We start from the raw sequence: 22,449 nt of genomic DNA on the forward strand, positions 1-22,449 counted from the left end.
GATAGGTGAGGGCATCATCAGACCTCACCAAATCATATAGACTGTCTGCGGAGTTTGGCTTATGAAAATAATTCTGCTTGCAAGGATTTTTGACTGGCAGACACCTATTGGCGAGATTCTTTTTTTAAGGCAGATGAAATGGTTGTGTCCTTTAGATGGAAGTGATAGGATCCTACTTGGAAAAGCCATGTTATTTCAACTTTTCTTATAAAAATTATGTCTATGTGTTTCCTCCACAGTTCCTGCTCTTCTTCCATTTCCCAGCAACCGCCCCACTGCGGCCTCTGCTTCTACCTCCTTTGGTGAGATGCCTCTTCCCCTATTTGGACGATTTATTCTTTTAATCGGTGCTTTTACTGTAATGCTCTGTGCTCATCTCTGACCTGTACAGGCTCTTCATTACCCAAAATGCATTGTGAGGCTAGGGCAACTAGATCCTGATTGTTGACTATTGAAGGAAATTGAAAGAGATGTGCGATTCTTCATATTTTCTACTGATAAAACTATATATAATCCTCTTTATAAACAAAAGTCCAGTTTGCTTGTAGTAAGGATATCTTAGAATACTTGTTCATCTTCCTCTTGTGGATTTATGTATTAATCTTATGATTGTATAAATTGGTGTTTCTGAATGAATTCAAGAAAAGACCAAGAAAAATAGTAGAACTGAAATGTCGGCACACTTTAATGTTAATCCTGAACAACCCTGACAATGAGAACAAGTTAAATTTATTAACTTTTATTTAAAATAATCCTTATGTCTTTGACTATTGCATATTTAGGACTACTATGTACAAGATAGTGTGCTGGGCTTTTTGAGGGACACATGTACCTGATTTGTTTTATTGAAAAATAAAGTAATTAGACTAAATTTTCTCTAAGACCCTGGCAGTGCCAGCTTCTCTATCTTCACTAGAGCAAAGAGGTCACACTGTGAATACTTGCAGGGCTTTTGCAATTGGGAAGGAAAGACAAGACTTGTAATAGGAACTAAATCCTGAGTAGAATGTTAAACTCTAAGAGACATCAGCTCAACTGAAGGTAAAGGGGAGTTGGTGGTAGTGCCAGGAGATAAATCCCTGGCATAAATCCCTCTTCAAAGAATCAGGACTCTGAGGTGGGTTCCAACAGGATGCATTTTGTAAGGCAGACATTCAACTCTATAGAACCATTCTTTTGACTTTGTACTCAACAAATAAGATAAACACTTTGTCCAAGTTGTTCTTCTGGGGGCGGCTAGGTGGCACCAGCCCTAGAGTCAGGAGTGCCTGAGTTCAAATCCAGTCTCAGACACTTCATAATTACCGAGCTGTGTGGCCTTGGGCAAGCCACTTAACCCCATTGCCTTGCAAAAAAATCTAAAAAAAAAAAAGTTGTTCTCCTGAATGGTCTACACCCATCCAAAATGCTTGACCTGGAAAGGAAAGGCCTAGTTTCTCCTTTGTGACAAATGACTTTTGGTTCGGGTCTTTAGAAAGTGAAATAAATGTAAGCATTTTCAGTCTATACCAGTGCTTGGGTCTTCTATAAAATCTTTTTTTAAGGTTTTTGCAAGGCAATGGGGTTAAGTGGCTTGCCCAAGGCCACACAGCTCGGTAATTATGAAGTGTCTGAGACGGGATTTGAACCCAGGTACTCCTGACTCCAGGGACAGTGCTTTATCCACTGCACCACCTAGCCACCCCTATAAAATCTTACACATTTAAAATATCACAGGGCGGCTAGGTGGCGCAGTGGATAGAGCACTGGCCCTGGAGTCAGGAGTTCTGAGTTCAAATCTGACTTCAGACACTTGATAATGACCCAGCTGTGTGGCCTTGGGCAAGTCACTTAACCCCATTGCCTTACAAAAACTAAATAAAATATCACTTTATAAAATTTTGAAACATAATTTCTTAAAAAAGAATACAAATGGTTCAATTTTATCTTCAAGAACTCTAAAGGTATTTGTTTCAAGTTTCACTTCTTAGGAGTGTTTTAAGCCTTTGAATTTGTGACTTCCTATTCAAACATTTAGAAATTGCCCCCCTGCCCCTACTTGTTGCCTGCTGATCCATCTCATAAGCAACAGGACCCTAAGTATAACAAATACAGAACAAAAAGTCTGTTTTTTGGTGAATAAAATACTCTCCCACCTGGCCCAGAGTCAGTCAAGTCATTCAGCTAGTTTAGGATTGGACTTTGCTTTGCCCTCCCTAACCTGGACCTTCCTATTGACCCATTTGCCTTGCCCTTGCCTCCGAATCTATGAGATGGGAAAACTTAATCCTTTTCATTTTAAGAAAAATCCTACTGCAATCCTACTGCAAACTCCACTAAATATTCCTGAAGCAAACCAGTGACTTGTCCACTCAGCTTGTGGGGAGAAGCATAATGAGTGAAAAAGGAATGGAAGCAGTGGATGTGGTGGTGAGGACAGCTCTGCCACCGCCAAACCAATCACTGTCCTTGGAGCTCATAGCCTGAGCCTCGATTGGGGGGGGGGGGGGGGGCAAGTAACCCAGCAAACATCACAGGTGGTAAGGAAAGCGCTTGTAAACTTAAAACAGCTATTAAAAGTGAGTTGTTATTCTGGTTCTGAAATGAGAGCATAGTGTACCACCAGGTACCACTTTATTCTGAGTGGCATTGGTACCAAAACCAGTCAAAAGGATACAATCTCAATGTTATCAGTGAGATGGGGGGAAGCACCCATCATGACTGGCTGGATATTGCAAACTTCAATCTTAAAAGTAGTTTTCCTTTAATCACAGGATTTAAATTCTATTTTTAAATTTTTTTTTTTTTTTTGCAGTGTCCACGCTCAGCTCTGCCCCACCAAGCGTGCTCTAATTTTTGGCTGATTGCTTCATGGTTGTTTTGGTTAATCTTTGCATTGCCATTGTTGGGGCTATTCTGCATGTTGTGGTCCCTGCTTCAAAGCCTGTGCCAGGTTATCCCAAGCCAAGACATTTTCTCATGCATGGCAATGACCAGGGCTGCTCTCAGCTGACTCTGGTGACTTCTTCTCATGCCAGGATAAAATACAAATTCATGAGTGTTTTTTTAAAGCCTTAGTCTACACCTTAGCCCAAATTATCTTCCCAGCATGTGATCCAGCCAAACTGCTCCTCTCTGTCCCTCCCATATAATGCTTCATCTCCCTTCTTGCCTTGGCACTGGCCATCCTCACTCCTGAAGCCTTTGCTGATACCAACTGCCACTAGTGCTGCCCCTCCCAAGCCTACCTTGTACTCAGTTAAACTGATCTCTAGCTAGGTTTCCTTAACTAGTATCTGCAGTGACCAGCAGTGTGTGAGAACCTAAGACCTCAGTGACTCGTCTGTCCAGGCTTCTCTGCAATCATGTTTGTTTCTTAGACCACTTCCCTAGTCAACTGGCATCTTTTGTGCCTGTTTCTTTACCATCACAAAAAGTCTCAAAGATGGCAATGCTGCAGGCAAAGATTCTGTTGTGTACAGAGAACCTTTTTTTCCCCCACCCCCAGTGGTCTCCTTTGGGGTACATTCATGTAGCAGGAGGAATCTCTGGGTCAAATGAAACTGGTCTTATGTAGTCAATTTGCATAATTCCAGACTATTCTCCAGAATTGGGCTCTTGACTCACAGCTCCATCATCAGGGCATTGGGGCATCTCTTTCCTTATTAACTGTTTTAATCTTTTGTCATCTCTGAAAATTTGCCATGGATGAGGAAAACTCTAAGATGTTTTTTGATTTACATTTCCTTAATAATTACTTGGAACATTCTTTCATATAGCTAAAAATTTGTAATTCTAGTGTTTGTTCATATCCTTTGACCATTTTCTCTAATGGAAGATGGCTTTTGGCCCTATTTCTTTGTATTTCCATTATCAAAGATATCTGAGACAAAGAATTTTTTTTTCCTAATGGAGTTCTTCTTTTACTCCAGATGCATTAATTTTATGCAAAAAGCTTTTCAATTTCATGTAATCAAAGTTATTCTACCTTTTGCTACTGCCCCTATCCTTCGGGAAAGAATTCTCATTTCCCACCCAGATCTGTGAAAGCCAGGTGACCAGTTTGCACTGTTTTTTTGAACATGAATGTGCTTAACATAGCAACATCTAAATACCAAATATCAAAATATGAAAGTTATCACAAAGCAAGAATTTATTTATAAGAAGTTTCCATCTTTTACAGAAATAAAAAGGAAAAAGAATAGAGGACAATGTTGTAAAATAGACAAGCATTTCTTGTTATTTCCTAAGGGCTTGGGCTCATTTTGCAGATAAATAAAACCAATATAAAAATAGCTTTCAAACCCTTGTAAGTCCCCAAAAGAAAGCATCAATGACAAAGGACTCTTTAGAAGTTTTCTTGACTCTTCCTCAAAATGGTATCCGCAATTAGAAAAACTGAGCTACATTAACTCTACAGTGTACAGATCTGCAACAGCCTGGTTCTCCTGGTTTTGTACTGCAAAATTCACTTGTTTTCATATTTTTATTGGCTGTGGAAAAACACAGTACAGGCTCAATGGAGAATAATCTTTAAACACTGATTTTTCAACAATGCTGCTGTCAAAATGTACAATAGTACATATCCTACTGGTGATGATGGACCTTTCCTTTTTTTAAAGTAAATACAGCTTTTAGGTACAAACCTTTCAAAGGTCAAGTCTGAAAAGCTGAGAGAGCTATACTATTTCCAAATTTATAAACAATAATTTGTCAATTACTTTCTTAGAAACCAAATTCTGGCAGGCTCTTATTATACAGTCAATTTCAGTCTTCAGGAAGATCTGACAGAGTGACAGATCCATAAAGCCAACCAAAAGACACGAGGCTGGGCACTGTCAACTGAAGCTCTGTCCTCCTCTGATATGGATATTCTCGTTCAATCCGTGTTCTATCAGTTTTATGTCCTCCAGATCATCTTTTATGATGCTAATCAAGTGGCTGAGGCCTTCCTGTTGTTGTTTCAAATGCTAGAATGTTAAAAAAGAGAGAAAACAACATTAGAAAACGCCCTGGATCATTCTGGGTGTATTGCCACTTTATCTGTCTAGACATAGGATTTCATTGTGCACCCACACAGATCAGCAGCTGGCCTTCACCCCAGGCCCCGACTGACCCAGGCGTACAGACAGCAGCATCTATCAAGGGTCAAAGCCAGTATCTTCTGGCCTCATTATGCCACTGATGAACAGATACAGCCCCAGTCCTCAACACTGCTTCCTTTGCACGCAGCACTTTCCAGTGTGCTGTGGCAGAAGCACAACCACCTGAAAAAGTGACATAGGACACTGGCCTCCAAAAGTTACCGTACCTTTTGTGCATAACTCACTGACACAGAGCTATACACAGAATTCTCGCCGCCCCTTGTCCCAGCAGCCTCCAAAGAACAGAGATTAGAAAGCCATAGAGCAAAATGATTTCTTGTCAGCTACTTAACAAATTTTATCTGACCACTGTTGTCTAACCATTTTCAAACACAAGGGTCAGTGGTGTCAAACTCAAATAGAAAAGGACCCTACAGACTGCATACTGACTCAAAAAAACACAAATTAACATCATCCAAGTTGTATTGCAACCTTATCTGTTTTGTTAAAACACTTCCCCAATACATTTTAATCTGGTTCAGGCTGAATGGACATGTGGCTCAAAAGAGTCTGATACCTTTGACCTGTATGACCTAAAATTCAAGCTCCCTACAAAAAAAATTTAGCTAAGGTTTTTTTTTGTTTAGTCATTTTTCAGTCATGTACAATTCTTTATTTAAAGTGTTCTTGGCAAAGATCCTGGAGAGGGTTGACATTTCCTTCTCCAACTCATTTTCCTCACAGATGAGGAAATTTGTGGCAAACCAGGTTAAGTGACTTGCCCAGGCTCAATCAGTATCTGTCTGAGGCAGGATCTGAACTCAGGTCTTCCTAACTCTAGGTCTGGTGTTCTCTATCTACCTTGCTATCTAACTGTCCTGTACATTTTTTTTAACCCTTCCCTACAGATGTTTAGAATAAGCTTTAGAAACATCAGTGGTTGGGGGGAAAAAGGGAAGATTTCAGTGAGACAATATTATACTGATGGAAAGCTACAGAACTCATGTTAAGAAACCCACAACCTTTATTGCAATCAAGTCTTTTTCCATCCATGTAAAGTCTATTTACCTGCTTGATTTCCCGTAGAAGATCTGCATCTACATAATACCGTTCTTCAGATTTCACAGCTCCAAAATGATTCTGCATCCTGATCTGGGACATCAACTCATTCAATCGACCCTAAGAATAGAATGGTGTAAAATAATTGTATTTCATCTGTCACATACAACATTCATTGGCAATGCTGGGGGGGGGGTGTCAAGTATTAGCTACACCCCTAAAAGGAAATGAAAATCTCTAGCTGCTGATTTCAGGACACACTGAAATTGTAAATATTTTAACTTTTGGGAAAAAAAGTATGTCTGTACTTGGCCAATATTTATATTCATCATGCAAGTTGTTAAGAAAAAGCTGACCTGTTTAGTAGAGAAGAGAGCATAAACTCGGGAGCTCTCTCTAAAGTTTCCTTTCACTTAGCTTAGAACTACTTGCTGCCTGTAGATCCTGGACTGTGGCTGTACATCACCCACACACACCTTGGACTGACTCACCTTAAACTGTGTAGGTGCATTTAGTTCACACTGAATTGTATCCAGTTGTACTCGGAGCTGCTCTTCATCGGCCTGGATAGCATAACCACTCTTCCTCTGAATTTCCTGCTTAATTAGAACCTGCAACAGGAGGGGCATAGGAGTAGCAAGAAAATCTTTTTCTTCTTCAGTTATGCCCTAGAAAATTTTACTTCTGTGTTTAAACTGTGTTAAAATAGTTTTAACTTCATTCTTTTCCTTTGTTACAAGAAAAATTCATTGGGATGGGGGGGAGGAAGTTTATTTGAAAACAACTGACTTAAAAACCAAAGGCATCATGATATAAAACTTGGAAAATACAAGCAGCTTTAATGTGAAGCTCTCTTGAATCCAATTTGGCTTAACTTAATTAAAATTTGAATTATCCAGAACAATAATATCTGGAAAAATTGTCTTGCTTGGATAAGTTACATTATAATAAGTTATATTATAATTGTATTTTAAGTTATTATAATAATAAGCTTATTCCACTTAAGTACATAAATATCCAGCTGGTTTAGTTCAAAAGTTTATCCAGCCTGGTATTAATTCTGAGCCAAGCAAAGAAAATTTGAGAAAATGAGAAAATTTGATGCAGTGAACACCCATCAGATCAAGCTCTAAAGATTCCTACCTTCTTCATACCTCACTTTAGCATTACCGGGGACTTTGGTTTAGTTCACAGAGTCTTAGATTTAAAGCCCAAAGGGCCTGAAGAGGTTCCCTAGATGAAGCCTCTCATTTGGCTGATGAGGAACCTCAGAGCCCCAGAGAGGTGAAGTAACTTTCCCAAGATCCCAGTCAGTAACAGGATCTGCAGCCAGGAGCAGCATTCTCAACTAGAGTATCAGCAGCAGTACTCACCATCCCAGTGTTACAGAGCACTGTCCACCTCCACCAACTTGGCTGATCTTTAAAACCATCCTGTTGAGTTAAGTCTTATGATTCTTATTTTACAGCTGAGGAAGCCAAGTCTAAGAAAAATTAAAGTGACTTACCTGCCCAGAGACATAGCTGTTAAGTGTCTAAGGCTGATTTGATTCCAAGTCAACACCCTCACCACCTCCTAATGACACTGGCTAGAGTGGCTATGTGGGAATAGATAGTTTATCTCTTAATCTGACAAACATTCATTTAAAATAGCTAGCTAATGTGTAAAGTAAGAATTTTAATTTGTCCTAAAACTAACTTCAAGTTTTAAAGGGTGAACCTCATTCTAATATACTAGAATTAGTTTTTTTTTAAAGGTCCATGTTAACATTTATTGTTTTACAGCTAAAAGAGTAAGAAATGATGAAATATTTAAAGCTAAATTCAGATCATAGTTCTCCTTATTGCCTGGGTGAGCCTGGGTGATAGTTGACCACCTCTTTGGCCTTCAGCAGCCATTAGACAAGATGACCTCTTAAGTCTCTGATTGTTCTGATTCCTGTGATCCCATGAGCCACAACAACAAAACTGGCAGCCAACACTTAGATGACTAAGTCCAGGTAGTAGGCTAAGTCACCAGGAGGATTAAGAATGTCCTTTGCCAGGGACTGAGTTTCTAAGACAAAAACAAAGGAGAAAAAAAAGGAAGCAGAAAAACCCCCCAAGAAGCGTTAAAGGGAAAAGAAGCAAGGGGAGCTTGAGTGGCTGTTGCTGCCACTTCCTACTCCTGATGACAGGCGTCTATGTCACAGACCCACCTTTCAGACATACCTACTTGAAATGGGTCTTTCCCATTTTTTAAAGAAAATGGATTCTACAAGGACAAAAGCCCTGAAAGTGGTTCCCTGTTGCTCTACCTGCAAGGTCCTATGGGAAAGTTCCATGAGTTTCCTCTTGTATTGTGCTATTTTAGCCAGAGTGGTGGTCTGATTCTTCTGTAACTCACTGATATCTTCAGATATGATCTATAAATAAAAAAAGAGGTACAATTATTACAACAGTACTTTGATTCCCCTTTAAATTGTCAAAACAACAAAACTAGATGCTAACGTACTACAAGCCTGGCAAGTGAGGTAGTGGAGGTTCACCTGGACTTGATCACTCTGAGAAAGGTATGGTTCTTTGGAGACAGGCAAGAAGACTACTCATTTTTACAGAAGCGCGCCATCATCTCATGATGATGACAAAGAATGACCCACAGAATAGTGAAAAGTATGCACAGCCCTCTTTCTCACTGTGGTGGTGTGAGGGGATATTATATAAATGCACTCTCAGAACTGACACATCTATTGGCTGATTTTATGGGAAACCCAGAACCATACCAAATTAGAAACTTAGGAACTGACTGTGAAAATTTGATAACTGTCCTAGAGACAGTCCAAAAACAGCCATCTTTCCCACCAGAGGCCCATGGCAGGTCCACTGAACTCCACATTACAACTTACAACTTTGGGAAGTTCAAAGGAGGGGAGAGATGATCTTGCAGCCTTCCAGAGGGGTATGATGCATATTTAGGGCACCAAACCCACCACCAGTTTGAGTCCATGGAGAGGACAACTGTCTTCCACAAGCACCTTGATACACTGCTGGTAGAACTGTGGCAACCATTCTAGAAAAATCACTTTTAAAAAGTGATTAAAATTTGTACTAGAGGTCAAACAGAAGGGGAACAAGTCCCAAATGTACCAAAATATTTATACAAGTACTTGTTGTAGTAGCAAAAAACTGGAAACAAAATAAGCGGCCATTGACTAGAACTAAATAAGTTGTGGGTCACTGCACATCTAAGACAGGAAGAATTCAGAAAAATATGGGAAGATGTGCCTGAAATTTTGTAATCAAAGGTAAGCAATAAACACAATGACAACCCTGTAAATGGAGGGAACATGCCCTCATTGTAAAGGTCACATCTGACCCGTGGACATTTCATCGATGAGGCAAGGATCTTGGGGGCAGAACCCTGCAGCTATGATAAACTGGTTGAACTTTTTTTTTGTTTTTCCCTGTTATAAGGAGACTCCCTGAGCAGAGGAAGAAGAAGGGATATATTTGGAAATGAATGTGATGTAAAAATTTTTTTTTAAAACTTCAATTAGTCAAATGTGAGAGGAGTTAATTCTCTTAGTAGTTCAATGAGCAGAATAAGGATGGGGGGAGGGGGGGAGGTCTCAGTTCACCATACAGAAGACCTCCAAAACATTTCTGTGAAGACTTCCCCATGACATTGTGAGCAGAAACCAGTGACTACCAAGTGCTCAAGAGAAGACTCCTTTGTTCAGTGAGAAAGCTGGATTAGAGGACCTCTAAGATCTATTTCAACTCCGAGGTGCTGTGATTGTATCCTTAAGACAACTAAAATGTTCTAAACCAGATTTAAACATTACAAATTATTTTTAAAATTTTCCATATTCTTAAGCCTATCATGCATAATAAGATTTTATAAAGCGTACAAAGGAACAATTGCAACATGCTGAAGTTTCATAAAAGTACTTAATGAAAATAACACACGCATTAAACTTGCTAGAATAGAAGTGGCCAACTAATTCTGCTGCTTCCACAGTTACTAGAGAGGCACTGATTTATAGGATCACATATGCAGGTGTTTTATAGTTTAAAGCATTTCCATGCTAGTCAAAGAAATATCAATTCTAAATTCATAAAATGATTTGTTAATTTTGTGTTCTCCCAATGCCTTTGTGGTACAAAAGAAGCCACAGTGAATAGCTACAATTACTCATTGATAATACACAATGTATTATCTTCCTGAGACTGTGTCTTCCTTTCAGCTTGGCTAGGATGACATAACATGTATACAGAAGGTTAGTTTCTTTGATACTCTGTGGCACTACTCCCAGTCCCAGGGAATGGAAACCCAATTGCTCACTTACATCTAATCTGGTCTGATGCTGTTTAGTCATCTGATCTTGAACCTTCAGTCTTCGGAGAAGTTCTTTGAAACCCACCATTGGCACGGGAATTAGCCTAAAGAAACATGGAGTTTAATTTCCAAATAGGCACAAATGGCCAACAGATGTAAAAGTCTATTTGGAGTAAGGGTGCTGCCTGGGTTTGCAGATATTGGATTTCCTCCAGTGAGGAAAATCCCTTTATCAACCAAGGTCAAAGACCTCTGGTCTCAGACAGCAAAGCTCCCTGGGGTGATGAGAGGCCATGTCCAGGGATGCATAGTATTATGTCAGAGACAGAACTTGAACCCAGACCTCCCAGATTCATTACTACTAATTATTATTCCATGTTGATTTTATTAGAACAACAGAGATGAGGGACTTTAGTCCAACTCCATTTTAAACTACGTCTCAGAAGATTAAGTAACTTAACCAAGGTTACGACATTAGCCAGTGGATTTCCTAACTCAAAGCTGATACTCTTTCCAATAAACCAGACTGCCTCCTGAGTTCCAAAAATCAAACATTCACAAGAATAAATCTTACCAATCCCACTCACTAAACATTTATCCTGGACTCTATTCTGCTTCATAGTAGCAAGCACTATTAATACAATGAAATTTATTACTAACTTAAGATACACTTACTTTTCAGAGTCAGGGTTATCCACCTTGGCCTGTTCCCAGATAATTGGATCAACACCTACCACAGAATGAAAAAAGGTATTAAAGATATATCTCTCTAAACATATTGCTTCTGATTAAGTAAATTAAATAAAGAATAAGTCTGTCAGGATTTCTATAAACAGAAAAATTTCCTATTTGTCAAGAGACCATAATTATACAAGAGATAAATACAAAGATACAATTTTTTAAAAAAAATTAGCATAGTGGGAAAATAAAAGACTGAATACAACAGGTAGTTTTTATTTTTCTGTTTCATAAGGGATTACTATGAAGCTCTATAAGAATTCAAAATGGCAAAAGAGTTGACTATGTACTAGAAGTTCTAAGTTTGGGGTAAAATAAAAGCAACAACAGTTTTAGGGTAATAAACTTAGGAAAACAAAAGATAACCAGGCAAGTTATGGGACAATCTAAAAGTGTCAAATCTAAAACTAATAAGACAAAGCATTTCCTATTCTAAATAGGCAAGATTGGTAGTAGGAAGGGACATGTGATATATGAGGGAGCACAAAATAGGTTTCAATTTAATTTTTCTTTTCTTTACAAATATACATTTTTATAACTATTGTTTTCATTTCCCAATATGTAAATGTAGTTTTTACATTTAAGAATTTGATTTCCATATTTTTTCTCCTCCCTTCATTCTTCCTTCTCCCAGGAATCTGATACAGGTTTTAGACATGCAAACATCTATTTTTAATGTCTTAGAATTCCACTCTCCCTGGCACAAGGGCCTTAACATCCTCAGTCCCGTGCAGTGAGCCTCTAATGGATGGTGCTCACAGACACACAAGGCCTTGGCCTGACTTGGCTTCGGCAATCTCTGTAGAGCAGACCCTCCCGCAGCTGGAAGGGACTTCAGAGATCTTCTCCTCCAGCCTTTCACCTGAAGCACAAAATCCATCACAAGGAAAGTAGGCTTAATGTGATCCCTTTTTTCATTTTACATGAAAATCCATCCTCTGAATTTTGGCATAAATGGCAATAAGGCATGAACTACAACTGCCGCCAAAGAATTAAAAATGATTTATCACAGAGGGCAATGGAAAGGTACACGGTGGATGTAATCAAACGGCATCCTAAAAATCCAAATTAGAACTCCAAAGAACAGGAGAATTAAAGAATCATCAATAACAGAAAGAGAAGATGGTTTGTCATGTAGAGAGAACGACAATGACAGGTGGTCTTCCAAAGTGTTCCACTAGTGCCTCTAATGTCAGGAGAACACAAGAAACATCTCCAGCCCATTAGAGGGACCCCTTTGTAGCTAATATGGGAGGATAGGGCCTAGATTTGCACAAGATCAATAGGCAACAATGAGCTGGGTTATGCTCTGCTCTATGGGGGCAGTTTCAAAATCGATGCAATACCATATCTATTGAAAGATCCCTCACTCTGATAGTCCCCTCATCCAAGAGAAGTAAATTTCCTTCTAAGGGTTGACTGACCTCCCCTAGACAGGCTCTGGCTGCTGATGTCAACAAAAACATAATGTTCTTTTCACTCTCTCAATGAAAAGGAAAACTCTGTAGAAGAAGAAAGGGGTAGGATTTTCTGATATAAAAGGGTAAGGAAAGGCATCCTGGCTCCCTATCAAGGCAAACCCAAGCTCCATTCCTATCCTCCCTCATGTCATCAATCTCTCCCCTTGTCGCTAGCTCATACTGTTCTTCCTACAAAGATGTTTCAATATCCCTTGTTCTAAAACAAATTTCACTTGACCACATCATCGTCTTTGGTTACCACCCCAGTGCTCCTCACTCAACTGCTTCATTCTCTTTCTATTTTTAATTTCTGCAAGGCAACAGCATTAGATGTTTTGTCCAAGGTCATACAGCAAAGTAAGAGTTAAAGTGTATGAGGTCGGATTTCAACTCAGATCCTCCTGACTCCAGAGATGGTGATCTATCCACTGAGCCACCTCGCTGCCACCTGCTTCCTTCATTTTCTCACAATCCTCAACTCTTTGTAATTCCCAACATTTTTAACTTTTCTTAACACTTTGCTGTGTACTTTTACACCTTCTACTTTTATTTTTATTTGTAAACATCTTATTTTCTCCCCCACTCCTTGTCCTTGTTCTCCCACGCTTCCCCAAAATGAAGTCTTCAAGATCAAGTACTGCCTTCCTAAAGACTTAGCACAATACTTGTTAATACATATAAGCATTTCTACTTCAATGACTGATTAAAAGAATGTTTTAATCAGCTATAGATATGCATGGTAGAAAAATGCCCATTTCTATTGCTTTTAACTTTTATTAACAAACGTTGACATTAGTAAGTAATATAAAATTACTTAATAGTTATTAAATAGTCAACAATATGTCAATTTGTGTAACTAAGACAGCAGAATAATTATCAGCCCTTTAAGTTTCTTGATTTAATAATTGGTAATGGACAAAAGTCTTACTTTTTTTCACATCCCCAAAAACCTTATGCCAAAACAAAAATGTCACAGGTGATCTTTAACATTTCTGCAGGAAAATGTATGTGCACATTTACTCCTTTAGTCCAAATCTTAACCCTACAGCACCTACCAGCAGGAGGATTCTGTAAAAGCTGCTTGATCTGTGCAGGGGAGAGCTCTGTTCTGGTCATAGAAAGGGTAACTCCAAGTTGCTGCAATGAAGTTTTTATATTTGCTTGTTCAAAATGGGCATGCAGTGTTGTTGCTGGAACTCGCCTTGATGTGCCATTTGGAGAACGTTCAACAACATATATGACAACTTCTGTCCTGAAAAAATAATTTGAGATAAAAAAGATATCAAGTTTGTATCTTCCAGCAATAAATACAAATGCAAATGTCTGATTTTAGAAAAAGGATATGTATGTAGTTAGTATCAGAAATGATAGCTGTAGTACAGAATAATTAGATTTTTTAAAAATTAAATAAGAAAACTTTAACTTCCCACTGTGACATCAAAATGATTTAGTTATTTTTGAAATTTTATGAAGGGCACGAAAAATCCTTTATAAAATCCTCTAACCTTTAACAGTATCAAAGTCAACCAATAATTATCAATTAAGTCCCTACTACAGCCCAAGAGTGAGAGATGCAAATGTGAAGAATGAAACAATCTCTACTCAAGTTTATATTGTGATGGGGGGGTGGAGGTGGGGGTGGTGACAAGCACACAGAAGCATAGAATAAATATAAGTAAATGCAAGTTAATTGAAGGAAAGACACTAAAACAACTGAAAATAATCAAGGAAGGCTTCATGTAAAAGGTGATAGTTAAGCTGAATCTCAGAGGAAAAGCTAAAGCAGAGGTGAGGAGGCAGCGTACATCAGACATGAGGGATTACCAGTGCAAAAGCATGGAGATGGGAGATGGAACATGGTGTGAGAGGAACAAAAGGCAATCTGGAAGGATGAATCAGCTAATGTCTAAAATCTAATCCCCAGACACCATCAGATTATCCCTACATGTCTCCATCCCTTCTACTCTCCTTCATCCTCTTGCCAGACTCATCTTCCTCATGTCCACCAATCTCTGCTCCTTAATGATAATCAGATAAAATGGAAGTTTCTTTGTGGGGTATCCAAGGCCCTACACAGAGAGTCACCACACTGCCTCTCAGTCTGCTTTCATCTCACTCCTGGACATAGAGCAGGTTCCAGACAAACATGTTTTTTTTTTCCCTTTCCTTCCCTATTTCCCAATTTCCTACCCATCCTTTCAACTGCAAATCAAATGATGTTTCCCTCCTAGAAACCTTTCACAATCTCCCAGTAAAAATGACATTTTGAGCCTCACAGAGGAGCTGATTTGGTCCTTTCTAATATACTTACTGAGCAGTCAAGTTAACCAGGGCTATCTCTGATGTCCCTCTCCAAGATCCATTAAGAATGAGGTATGTGGGGGCAGCGAGGTGGCGCAGTGGATGGAGCACCGGCCCTGAAGTCAGGAAGACCTGAGTTCAAATCCGGCCTCAGACACTTAATAATTACCTAGCTGTGTGACCTTGGGCAAGTCACTCAACCCACTGCCTTGCAAAAACAAACAAACAAAAAAAAAGAATGAGGTATGCTAAGTCTAAACTTCTTCCCCCTTAGAACCTAGGACAGCTCTTGGTAACCAGTAGCCACCACTCTATGGAAATGAATTTAGAAAAATATTTCATATGACCATTTAAGCTTATTACATCTTCTCAGAAATAATTCTTCCATTTAAAAAAAATCTCAAAATTAATTTCTCATTATGAAACTAGACTGCAGGAGAGTACCTATTTAGGATCACGCAGACTCAGGCCCAACTCTCTCTGACTCTGAGTAGCTGACTGACTCTGAACAAATTTTCTCATCTATAAAAGGAAGATGATAATACCTATAGTTCTTACCTCAGAGTTGTGGTACGGCTCAAATAAGTAAACATTAAAGCATTACGATCTGCTACTACTTATCATTATGACCACATGCAGAAGCAATTCACAATTCCAGTGCCTAAAAACTTTACAAAATTTTTGTTATACTTAATTTACACAATAGCATACTGAATATTTTCTCCTCTAAGTGAATAATAATGCAACAAAGACTATCAAGATTAAGCAAGTAAGAAAATCAATATACACAAGAAAAATAAATGAGGTATGCGGGGGCAGCAAGGTGGCAAAGTGGATAGAGCACCAGCCCTGAAGTCAGGAGGACCCGAGTTGAAAAACTTTCTATTAACAGCGAATATGAAACAAAAACAAAATAACATGTGATTTTAAATGTTTCAGGAAGGGTACAGTCCATGAGGCATGGACCAACACATATGAAAGAGAATGAGGATGCTACATTATCACCAAGTATGTCTGAACCACAAGATATAAATGTACAAAACCCTTAATGCATACGTACTGGTCATCTGGCAAAGTTTTCACACCTTCTACATTGACAGTAAGGGTCTGATTTCCTCCCAAAATTTTATGGAATGATTCTATCAGCTGTTGTTGCTGGCCTCGGATGTCTGTTTCCTTCCTATTGAAAATTAAAACCACCAGTCCATCTTCATCCTTATTGTTGGGCATGCAGCTATAGCCCACTGCCTGTGAAAAGACAGCACAGAGAATTGAGACATATAAAACAGATGTCAAGTCAATCCCTTAAATGCTCACTACACCCATTTCTCCATCTTTAATAAAACAGAATTTTTAAACAACTGTGCTGCTTAGATCTGGATTGCCTATAAATGCCTCCTCCCTTCCCTTCCCATTCAAACTTTCAGGACACTTTCCTACATCTCTCCCTGTCTCCACAACAACCTACCCACACCCAAAATTCATTAAGCAATCATTATCATTATGTTCCAAGAACCGTACCGAGTTCTTAACAAATGTCATCTCATTTCAATGTCCCAGCACTGTGGAAGGCTGTCCTTGTTCCTATTCTACAGACAGGCATGCAGTGACCCGTGCCTGAGGCCACATTTGAACTCGGGTCCTCCTGACTCTAGCAGGAGACATGAGCTTCGTAATTCTGAGAGCTGTGCGTGACTGCCTGGCACTGCCCTGGGCGGGGGAACCCAGGAGACCGAGTGGAGACAAGGTGTGTGCTGCCCGGCCACAATGGAGCATCACATACTCTAGGGATCCCAGGGTCATGTGTGGCTGGCCTCAGCCTGTCATCAGCCCCATCTCTGAAGAAGGACTAGGCAGCTGTCCCCACGCAAGCAGGGTCTAGGAGAAATGCAGCTCTATGACACAGCAGTGATCTTTCAAAAAAGTTGGCAAAACCAATTAATCAACCAATTTATTCACTTTAACCCATATTAGGATAACAGCTAGACAGGCTAGGCATAGTAAAATACTGCTGACTACAAATCTCTCTCTCTCAGCACTAGGTTATAATTAAATCAAAATATTCCACCTGCTTATTCTGATACATAATATTCAGATCCCTAAACAAAAGGCACTCAGTTTCAATTTCACACATTGAAAGGCAACATTTTAGTTCTTAGAGAAGGAAGCAGAGGCTCCAAACAGCTCAAAAAACGTATCTCCTGCTTGCTGGACTTTCTATAATGTCACCAACATTGAAAAGAACGGCCTCATACCTTAAATCTACAGAAAGGGTTTTCCTGGGTGAACTCCACAGGTGGAATGTTATTGTTGAAGTATCCTTTGCCTGTTCCCCAGAAGGCCTGGAGCTGATTCCATTTTGCCAAAATCGCATCTCTCTCATCTCCCAGAAGTGTGGGGGCAGAAAGAGCACTTGCTGTATTGATCAGTTGGTTAGACTGGACAGGGGCTTGGGTGGGCTGACTGAAGAGACTGCCTAGATCTGGGGAAGAGTTAGAGATGTTACTATTAGAAACAAAAACAATCCTGTATATCAAGGGAGACATCAAACAAAAAGGTCTAATGATATTAATAACAGCATTATCATCCTTTCACATTCTCAGCTGAATAAATACTTAATAATTCCAAATGGATAGTGCCAGACTGGGAATCAGAAAGCTCTGGATTCCAATCCTGCCTCCAAAACTTATGAGTTATATCACCAAGTGCCTCAGTTTTGTAGCCTGCTCCAATAATACCAAGTACGAAAAGCACTTAGTAAACTGCAGACAGCTGAGCTGGACAAATGCCCACCGTTGCTCTTGTTCCAAGGACCAGATTCCCATGGATCCAACACAGAGAAGTTAGTCATACTAAAGCCTCAGACAACAGATGACCACATTCAATTCCAAAAGCTTTGTGGCTAATCAATATTGTTACATTCTGGGATGTTGGGGGTTCCTCAAGTTTATTTTGAATTATGTAAGATTCCATAAGATTTGTGTACTTCCAACAGATCCAGAAGTTTTTACAAAGGCAATGGCTATTAGCATGTCAGCAAGACAGAATACAGTCTCTTCTCAAGTTAAACCTCTCAGCGGAAATGGAAAGATGAGAACGTTTAATGTCATGGTACATCAGAATGGAATGGAGTACTCCCCAAAGGCAGTATTTTTTACAGCTAGATACAGCTAAGATCCAACGGGTCTTCTGTGTTCTAATTCTACTCTTGGTCTTCAGAACAAAGGAAGACCACTAAATGTGCTAAATGCAAGTCAAAACTTGAATGAATTTCAGTGAAAAAAAATTCCAAGCAACCACTATATCAGGTCAAATTACACATTATAACATACAATTGAAAACAAATCATTTCAAGAAATGACACTCCTGTTCCCCTCCTCTCTACAGCTTGGAAATCCATTCTCATTACTGGGGGGGGGGGGGGGGGGGGGGGGGGAGTAGAGAAAGATGAATAAGAGGAGGTGAAAACAGTAGGAAACAACTGAAGGGGTCCCTGGGAAGCACAGTTCTCAAAAACTGCTTTTCTGTGGTTCTAAGTGCCATTGACTGGGAAAGTTTAGACTCCCACTCCCCACCCCCCAGGCCTTTTATCCTTAATAAATCCTTATTTTTCAAGCATGTTCAGGTCCTCCCCATGTGCCAATCGCTGTACTAAGCACTAGGGTATACATATAAAAGAATGAATGGGAATATTCTCAATAAAAGCTCCTTAGGGTTAATATTCCTAGAGAAGTCCTCTCAGGGTTAAGAAATATTAAGAGAAACAAACCATTATTCTTAGAAGACCTTGCATTCCAAATGAGACTTGTAACACCACCTGTTTTCTCAATAAGGACATTTTTACTAAACGGGAGGATAATAGACTGTTCCTAGAAAAGACCTTACATTGCAAGACAAGTTCATAACTTTATGATAAACCTATTTTTACTGGATTTAGACATTACTTCATTAGGACAGTTAATAATCCTGAAGGTTTTTTCCACCATCTGGATGATGAGGTAATATTTTATGCAAATCTTTCATTCTTTTCCTTGTTGCTGGGCTCGATTTTCTCCTGAGTAGTAACTCTGAAGACTGACCAATGAGTAGACAGAAAGAGGATGGAGAGGAGGAGGGAATCGCATTAGGCCATTTAATCTTGCTTGACTGTCAGTTCGGGGCAGCTCCTTGATCTTCACTACCTTTGTGAGACTTGGGAGTGTGCCCTTCTCTCAAGAAAAGCAAATAAGGGGCAGCTAGGTGGCGCAGTGGATAAAGCACCGGCCCTGGAGTCAGGAGTACCTGGGTTCAAATCCGGTCTCAGACACTTAATAATTACCTAGCTGTGTGGCCTTGGGCAAGCCACTTAACCCCGTTGGCCTTGCAAAAACCTAAAAAAAAAAAACCAAAGTAAGAGGGCAGGCCCTCTGAGAGTGGAAGAGTGGGCAATGTAGGAGGCTAGAGGAGAGAAGCAAAGGTTCTGAAATGTGGAGAGTGAGATGAGGAATCAATTAAGGAGGAATAAAAGGATCAACTCTCTATAATGAAGGTCCAGTTAAAGAGGGCAAACATGAATACAGAGTTCATATGACAGAGATCATACAATGATGAAAAATGTGAAATGACTAAAAAGCTCATGATTAATTTTTTCAAAGACATGGTAACATGAATTTTTAAAAAGCAAAACAAACTTCTTATACTTACTATTTTGAGTCTGCTGTGTATTGAACGTTCCAAATCCTAGACCGGTTCCCAAACCAGTACCGGTTCCTGCTGTTGTGCCAAAACTAGTTGTTCCAAATCCAAAACCTTTGTTCTGGGTAGCAAAGAGTCCTTTGAAGGAAAAACTGGGTTTACTCAAGTGTTACCAAAAAATATAATTACCCAACAAGCCCATATCAATTCTCTTTAGTTCTATTCTGTTGGGGTTCTTACCACCTGTGCCTGTGTTAGTGGGAGCAGAAAAGCTGAAGGCAGAGCCTGCTGTCGTGGTGGTGGTCCCAAACCCTCCAAATGTGCCTGGCAAATAAATAGAGAACATGGAAACATTAGTATTAATATACTGTTTCTGTTAAACAGTGGCTCTATTCTTGGTCTGGGATCTGTAAACTTGTTTTAGGAAAATGTTCTGACAGCTCTATTTCAATATAATTTTTGTTAAAAATATATTTATGTATGCATATATTTAAAATATTCATCTATGCATATATAGAAACATACCCATCTATACAGACAGATGTATACACACACATACACACATACAAAGATATACACATAAAAACATTCTGAGAAAAGGTCCATAGACTTCACCGACTATGCAGGTAGTGTCCAGGACATCAAAAAGGTTAAAAAATCCTGCCAGTATATTAGATACTTGCAAATTAATATATAGTTCATAAAATACTAATCAATGTAACTTAACCCTCACTTGCTTTGGATCTACACTTCAAAAAAAAAATTCCCTAAGACACACTCTGATTTAGCCAGAGACCTCCATTTCAGTCAACACATAATGTTGCTATGGAAAACTGGAGAACATATTATGAAGTTCAGAATAAAATAAAATTTCCAAAAGTACCAAATAAAGGGATCAATAGGACACAGTTCTTCATTGAGAATGCACTTCATATACTTACTAAAGTATAAAAGCTGAGTAGTTAAATTTACAGTTGATAAAATTGCAGTTAAAAACTTATCAATGGATTAAAAAAAGAAAAATGATGTATTCTACAAATGTGACACTGATGTGACTTAATACATGAACTGCAACTGATAAAAATGAAAATGCCAGTGTTCTTTAAAAAACAAAAGTGGAATTACTTTATTAAGTAATCCATAATAAACACGGTCATTTATTTTTGCTGAATTGTAGCTCTATTCAGAAGCACAAATCAAACACAAAACTCCTCTGGCAATAGCATGTAAAACAGCAGTAGAGTTGTATTAGATTGTAAGCTCCTTGGGAGCACAGACTGTTTTCTTCACTTCTGAACTCCCAGCATCACGCACAGTGCCTCGAACACAGTAGAGCTTAATAAATGTTTAATGAATTGAATTCAAAAGAATATAAATCCTCTTTTGTGAAGAGGACTTATGAAGAATACAATATATGATTATTTTATCGTAGGAAATTGTATATATTTTTTTCACATAAACTTTTTTGCTCAAAATTAAGTAGACGATAGTGTGGTTTCACCAAAGAATTTAGAAAATCCAAAAATCTGTTTTAAGTAGCAAAAATATTTCTGAAAGTGAGTTTTTAGTAAGGAAAAAATGTCAGTGGGCATTAAGGAACGGATTAAGTTAGATTAAAAAAAGATGTAGCATCAACATGTGGATTCCATACAATGTTGGATTCACGGAAGAATTATCCAGAAATCAGTTTTAAGCAGTAAAAATATTTCTGCAAGTGAGTTGTCAGTAGGGGAAAAAACTGTCGATGGACATTAGGGGATCAGTGAAGTCACTGTAAGCGGATGATAGTTCGAACTTGCGGATTCCACAAGGATTTAAAGAATTCTCCAAAAATCAGTTTTAAGCAGCAAATTGTTTTCTGCACAAGTGTTTTGCGAACGGGCATGAAGGGAGCGGCGAGGCCAGGTGTGCAGACCGGCAGAGCGGCCCCGGTCAGCCGAGGCGGGAGGCCGGCCCCGGACCGGCCGGGGCCGCGGGTGTGGGTGCACGTGCTCAGCCCCCCCAGGGTGTCGCAGCCCCCCGCCCCGCCCCGCCGCGCCCCGCCCCGCCCGGCCCCGGCGGCGGCGGCGGGGTGGGCGCCCGCATGCTGCTCCGCCCCCCTCCCCGCGGCGGGCCCGCGAGCCCCCGGGGGTCTCTCTACCTGCGCTGGCCAGAGGGTTACCAAAAGTGAAGGGGGCGGCGGCGCTGGTGGAGACACCGAACGTCCCAACATTAAAGTTCACGGCAGGAGGAGCGGCTAGGCCGAAACCCCCAAAATTAAACCCGCCGGGGGCGGAGCCGGCGGCCTCCAGCCCCCCAAATCCTGCCGGGCGGAGGCGGGAGAGAGAGGAGAGAGAGAGAGAAAGCAGAGTGAGGATCAGTGCGGAGCCCCCCGCCCCGCCCGCCCCTCCCCCTCCCGGGGCCCGACCCGCCCGGCGCCCCCACTCACCGGCGGGGGCGGCGGGGGTGGCGGCCGTGGCCGTGCCGCCCGCGGGGGCCCCGAAGTTGAAGGCCATGCGGCTCCCGGGGCCCCGAGCGCAGCGGCGGGCGCCGGTGCCACGGGCGGAAGGGTCCGGGCGGCCGCGGGAGGCGCCTCTGTGACGTCAGCGGCCGCGGGGGGCGCGCGCGCGCGTGCGCGGGGCGGGGGGGCAGGGCGCTCCCTGCCCGGCCCCTCGGCCCCGCCCCCGCTGCTCTCGCCGGAGCTGCCCTGCCTCCTCTCGCGAGAACAGAGGCGGGGGGGGGGGGAGCCCCATCCTCAGCGGGCCCTGCGCGGTTTGGGGCGCTCGGGGGTGCCGGCCTTGGGAAGGGCCAGGCCGGAGAGGATCCGAGCCGCCAGGCGGGGGTGACCCCAACCCCGC

The 22,449-nt window shown here is 40.6% G+C and overlaps 2 protein-coding genes across 9 annotated transcripts in view; one reads left to right on the forward strand and one right to left on the reverse strand.

The window, feature by feature from the left end:
* The window catches only part of ART3 (ADP-ribosyltransferase 3 (inactive)), a 138,788-nt gene extending 138,317 nt beyond the window's left edge, over positions 1 to 471 (forward strand). For all 6 annotated transcript variants that reach the window (XM_074228475.1, XM_074228476.1, XM_074228477.1 and 3 more), the window contains one exon: positions 240 to 471. In XM_074228475.1, coding sequence (XP_074084576.1) covers positions 240 to 382 — 143 coding nt within the window. In that variant the 3' untranslated portion in view covers positions 383 to 471. The remainder of the gene's footprint in view (positions 1 to 239) is intronic.
* Positions 472 to 4,114: 3,643 nt separating this feature from the next.
* Positions 4,115 to 22,179, reverse strand: NUP54 (nucleoporin 54). 3 transcript variants are annotated; one of them, XM_074228483.1, is made up of 13 exons: positions 22,041 to 22,179; positions 21,753 to 21,914; positions 19,853 to 19,936; positions 19,622 to 19,750; positions 17,194 to 17,420; positions 15,999 to 16,186; positions 13,693 to 13,889; positions 11,115 to 11,169; positions 10,450 to 10,543; positions 8,419 to 8,526; positions 6,614 to 6,733; positions 6,132 to 6,242; positions 4,115 to 4,949 (listed from the first exon to the last, which is right to left on the reverse strand). In XM_074228483.1, exons 1-13 carry the CDS (start codon positions 22,105 to 22,107, stop codon positions 4,818 to 4,820), a joined length of 1,674 nt encoding a protein of 557 aa, XP_074084584.1. In that variant the 5' UTR covers positions 22,108 to 22,179; the 3' UTR covers positions 4,115 to 4,817. The 3 variants fall into 3 exon arrangements, with proteins under 3 accessions (XP_074084584.1, XP_074084582.1, XP_074084581.1); XM_074228481.1 differs by lacking the exon at positions 21,753 to 21,914 and having other exon boundaries at positions 19,856 to 19,936; XM_074228480.1 differs by lacking the exon at positions 21,753 to 21,914.
* Between the last annotated feature and the right edge of the window lie 270 nt (positions 22,180 to 22,449).

The sequence above is a fragment of the Macrotis lagotis genome, chromosome 3, assembly GCF_037893015.1.
Source record: "Macrotis lagotis isolate mMagLag1 chromosome 3, bilby.v1.9.chrom.fasta, whole genome shotgun sequence".
Taxonomy (NCBI): domain Eukaryota; kingdom Metazoa; phylum Chordata; class Mammalia; order Peramelemorphia; family Peramelidae; genus Macrotis; species Macrotis lagotis.

Excerpts from the sequence above, each read along its gene's own strand:
- NUP54 (XM_074228483.1), bottom strand. The coding sequence starts at position 22,107 with ATGGCCTTCAACTTCGGGGCCCCCGCGGGCGGCACGGCCACGGCCGCC. Across the intron at positions 19,937-21,752 it reads TAACCCTCTGGCCAGCGCAG|GCACATTTGGAGGGTTTGGG; the intron begins GTAGAGAGACCC and ends TTTATTTGCCAG. Across the intron at positions 4,950-6,131 it reads TTCTACGGGAAATCAAGCAG|CATTTGAAACAACAACAGGA; the intron begins GTAAATAGACTT and ends TTAACATTCTAG.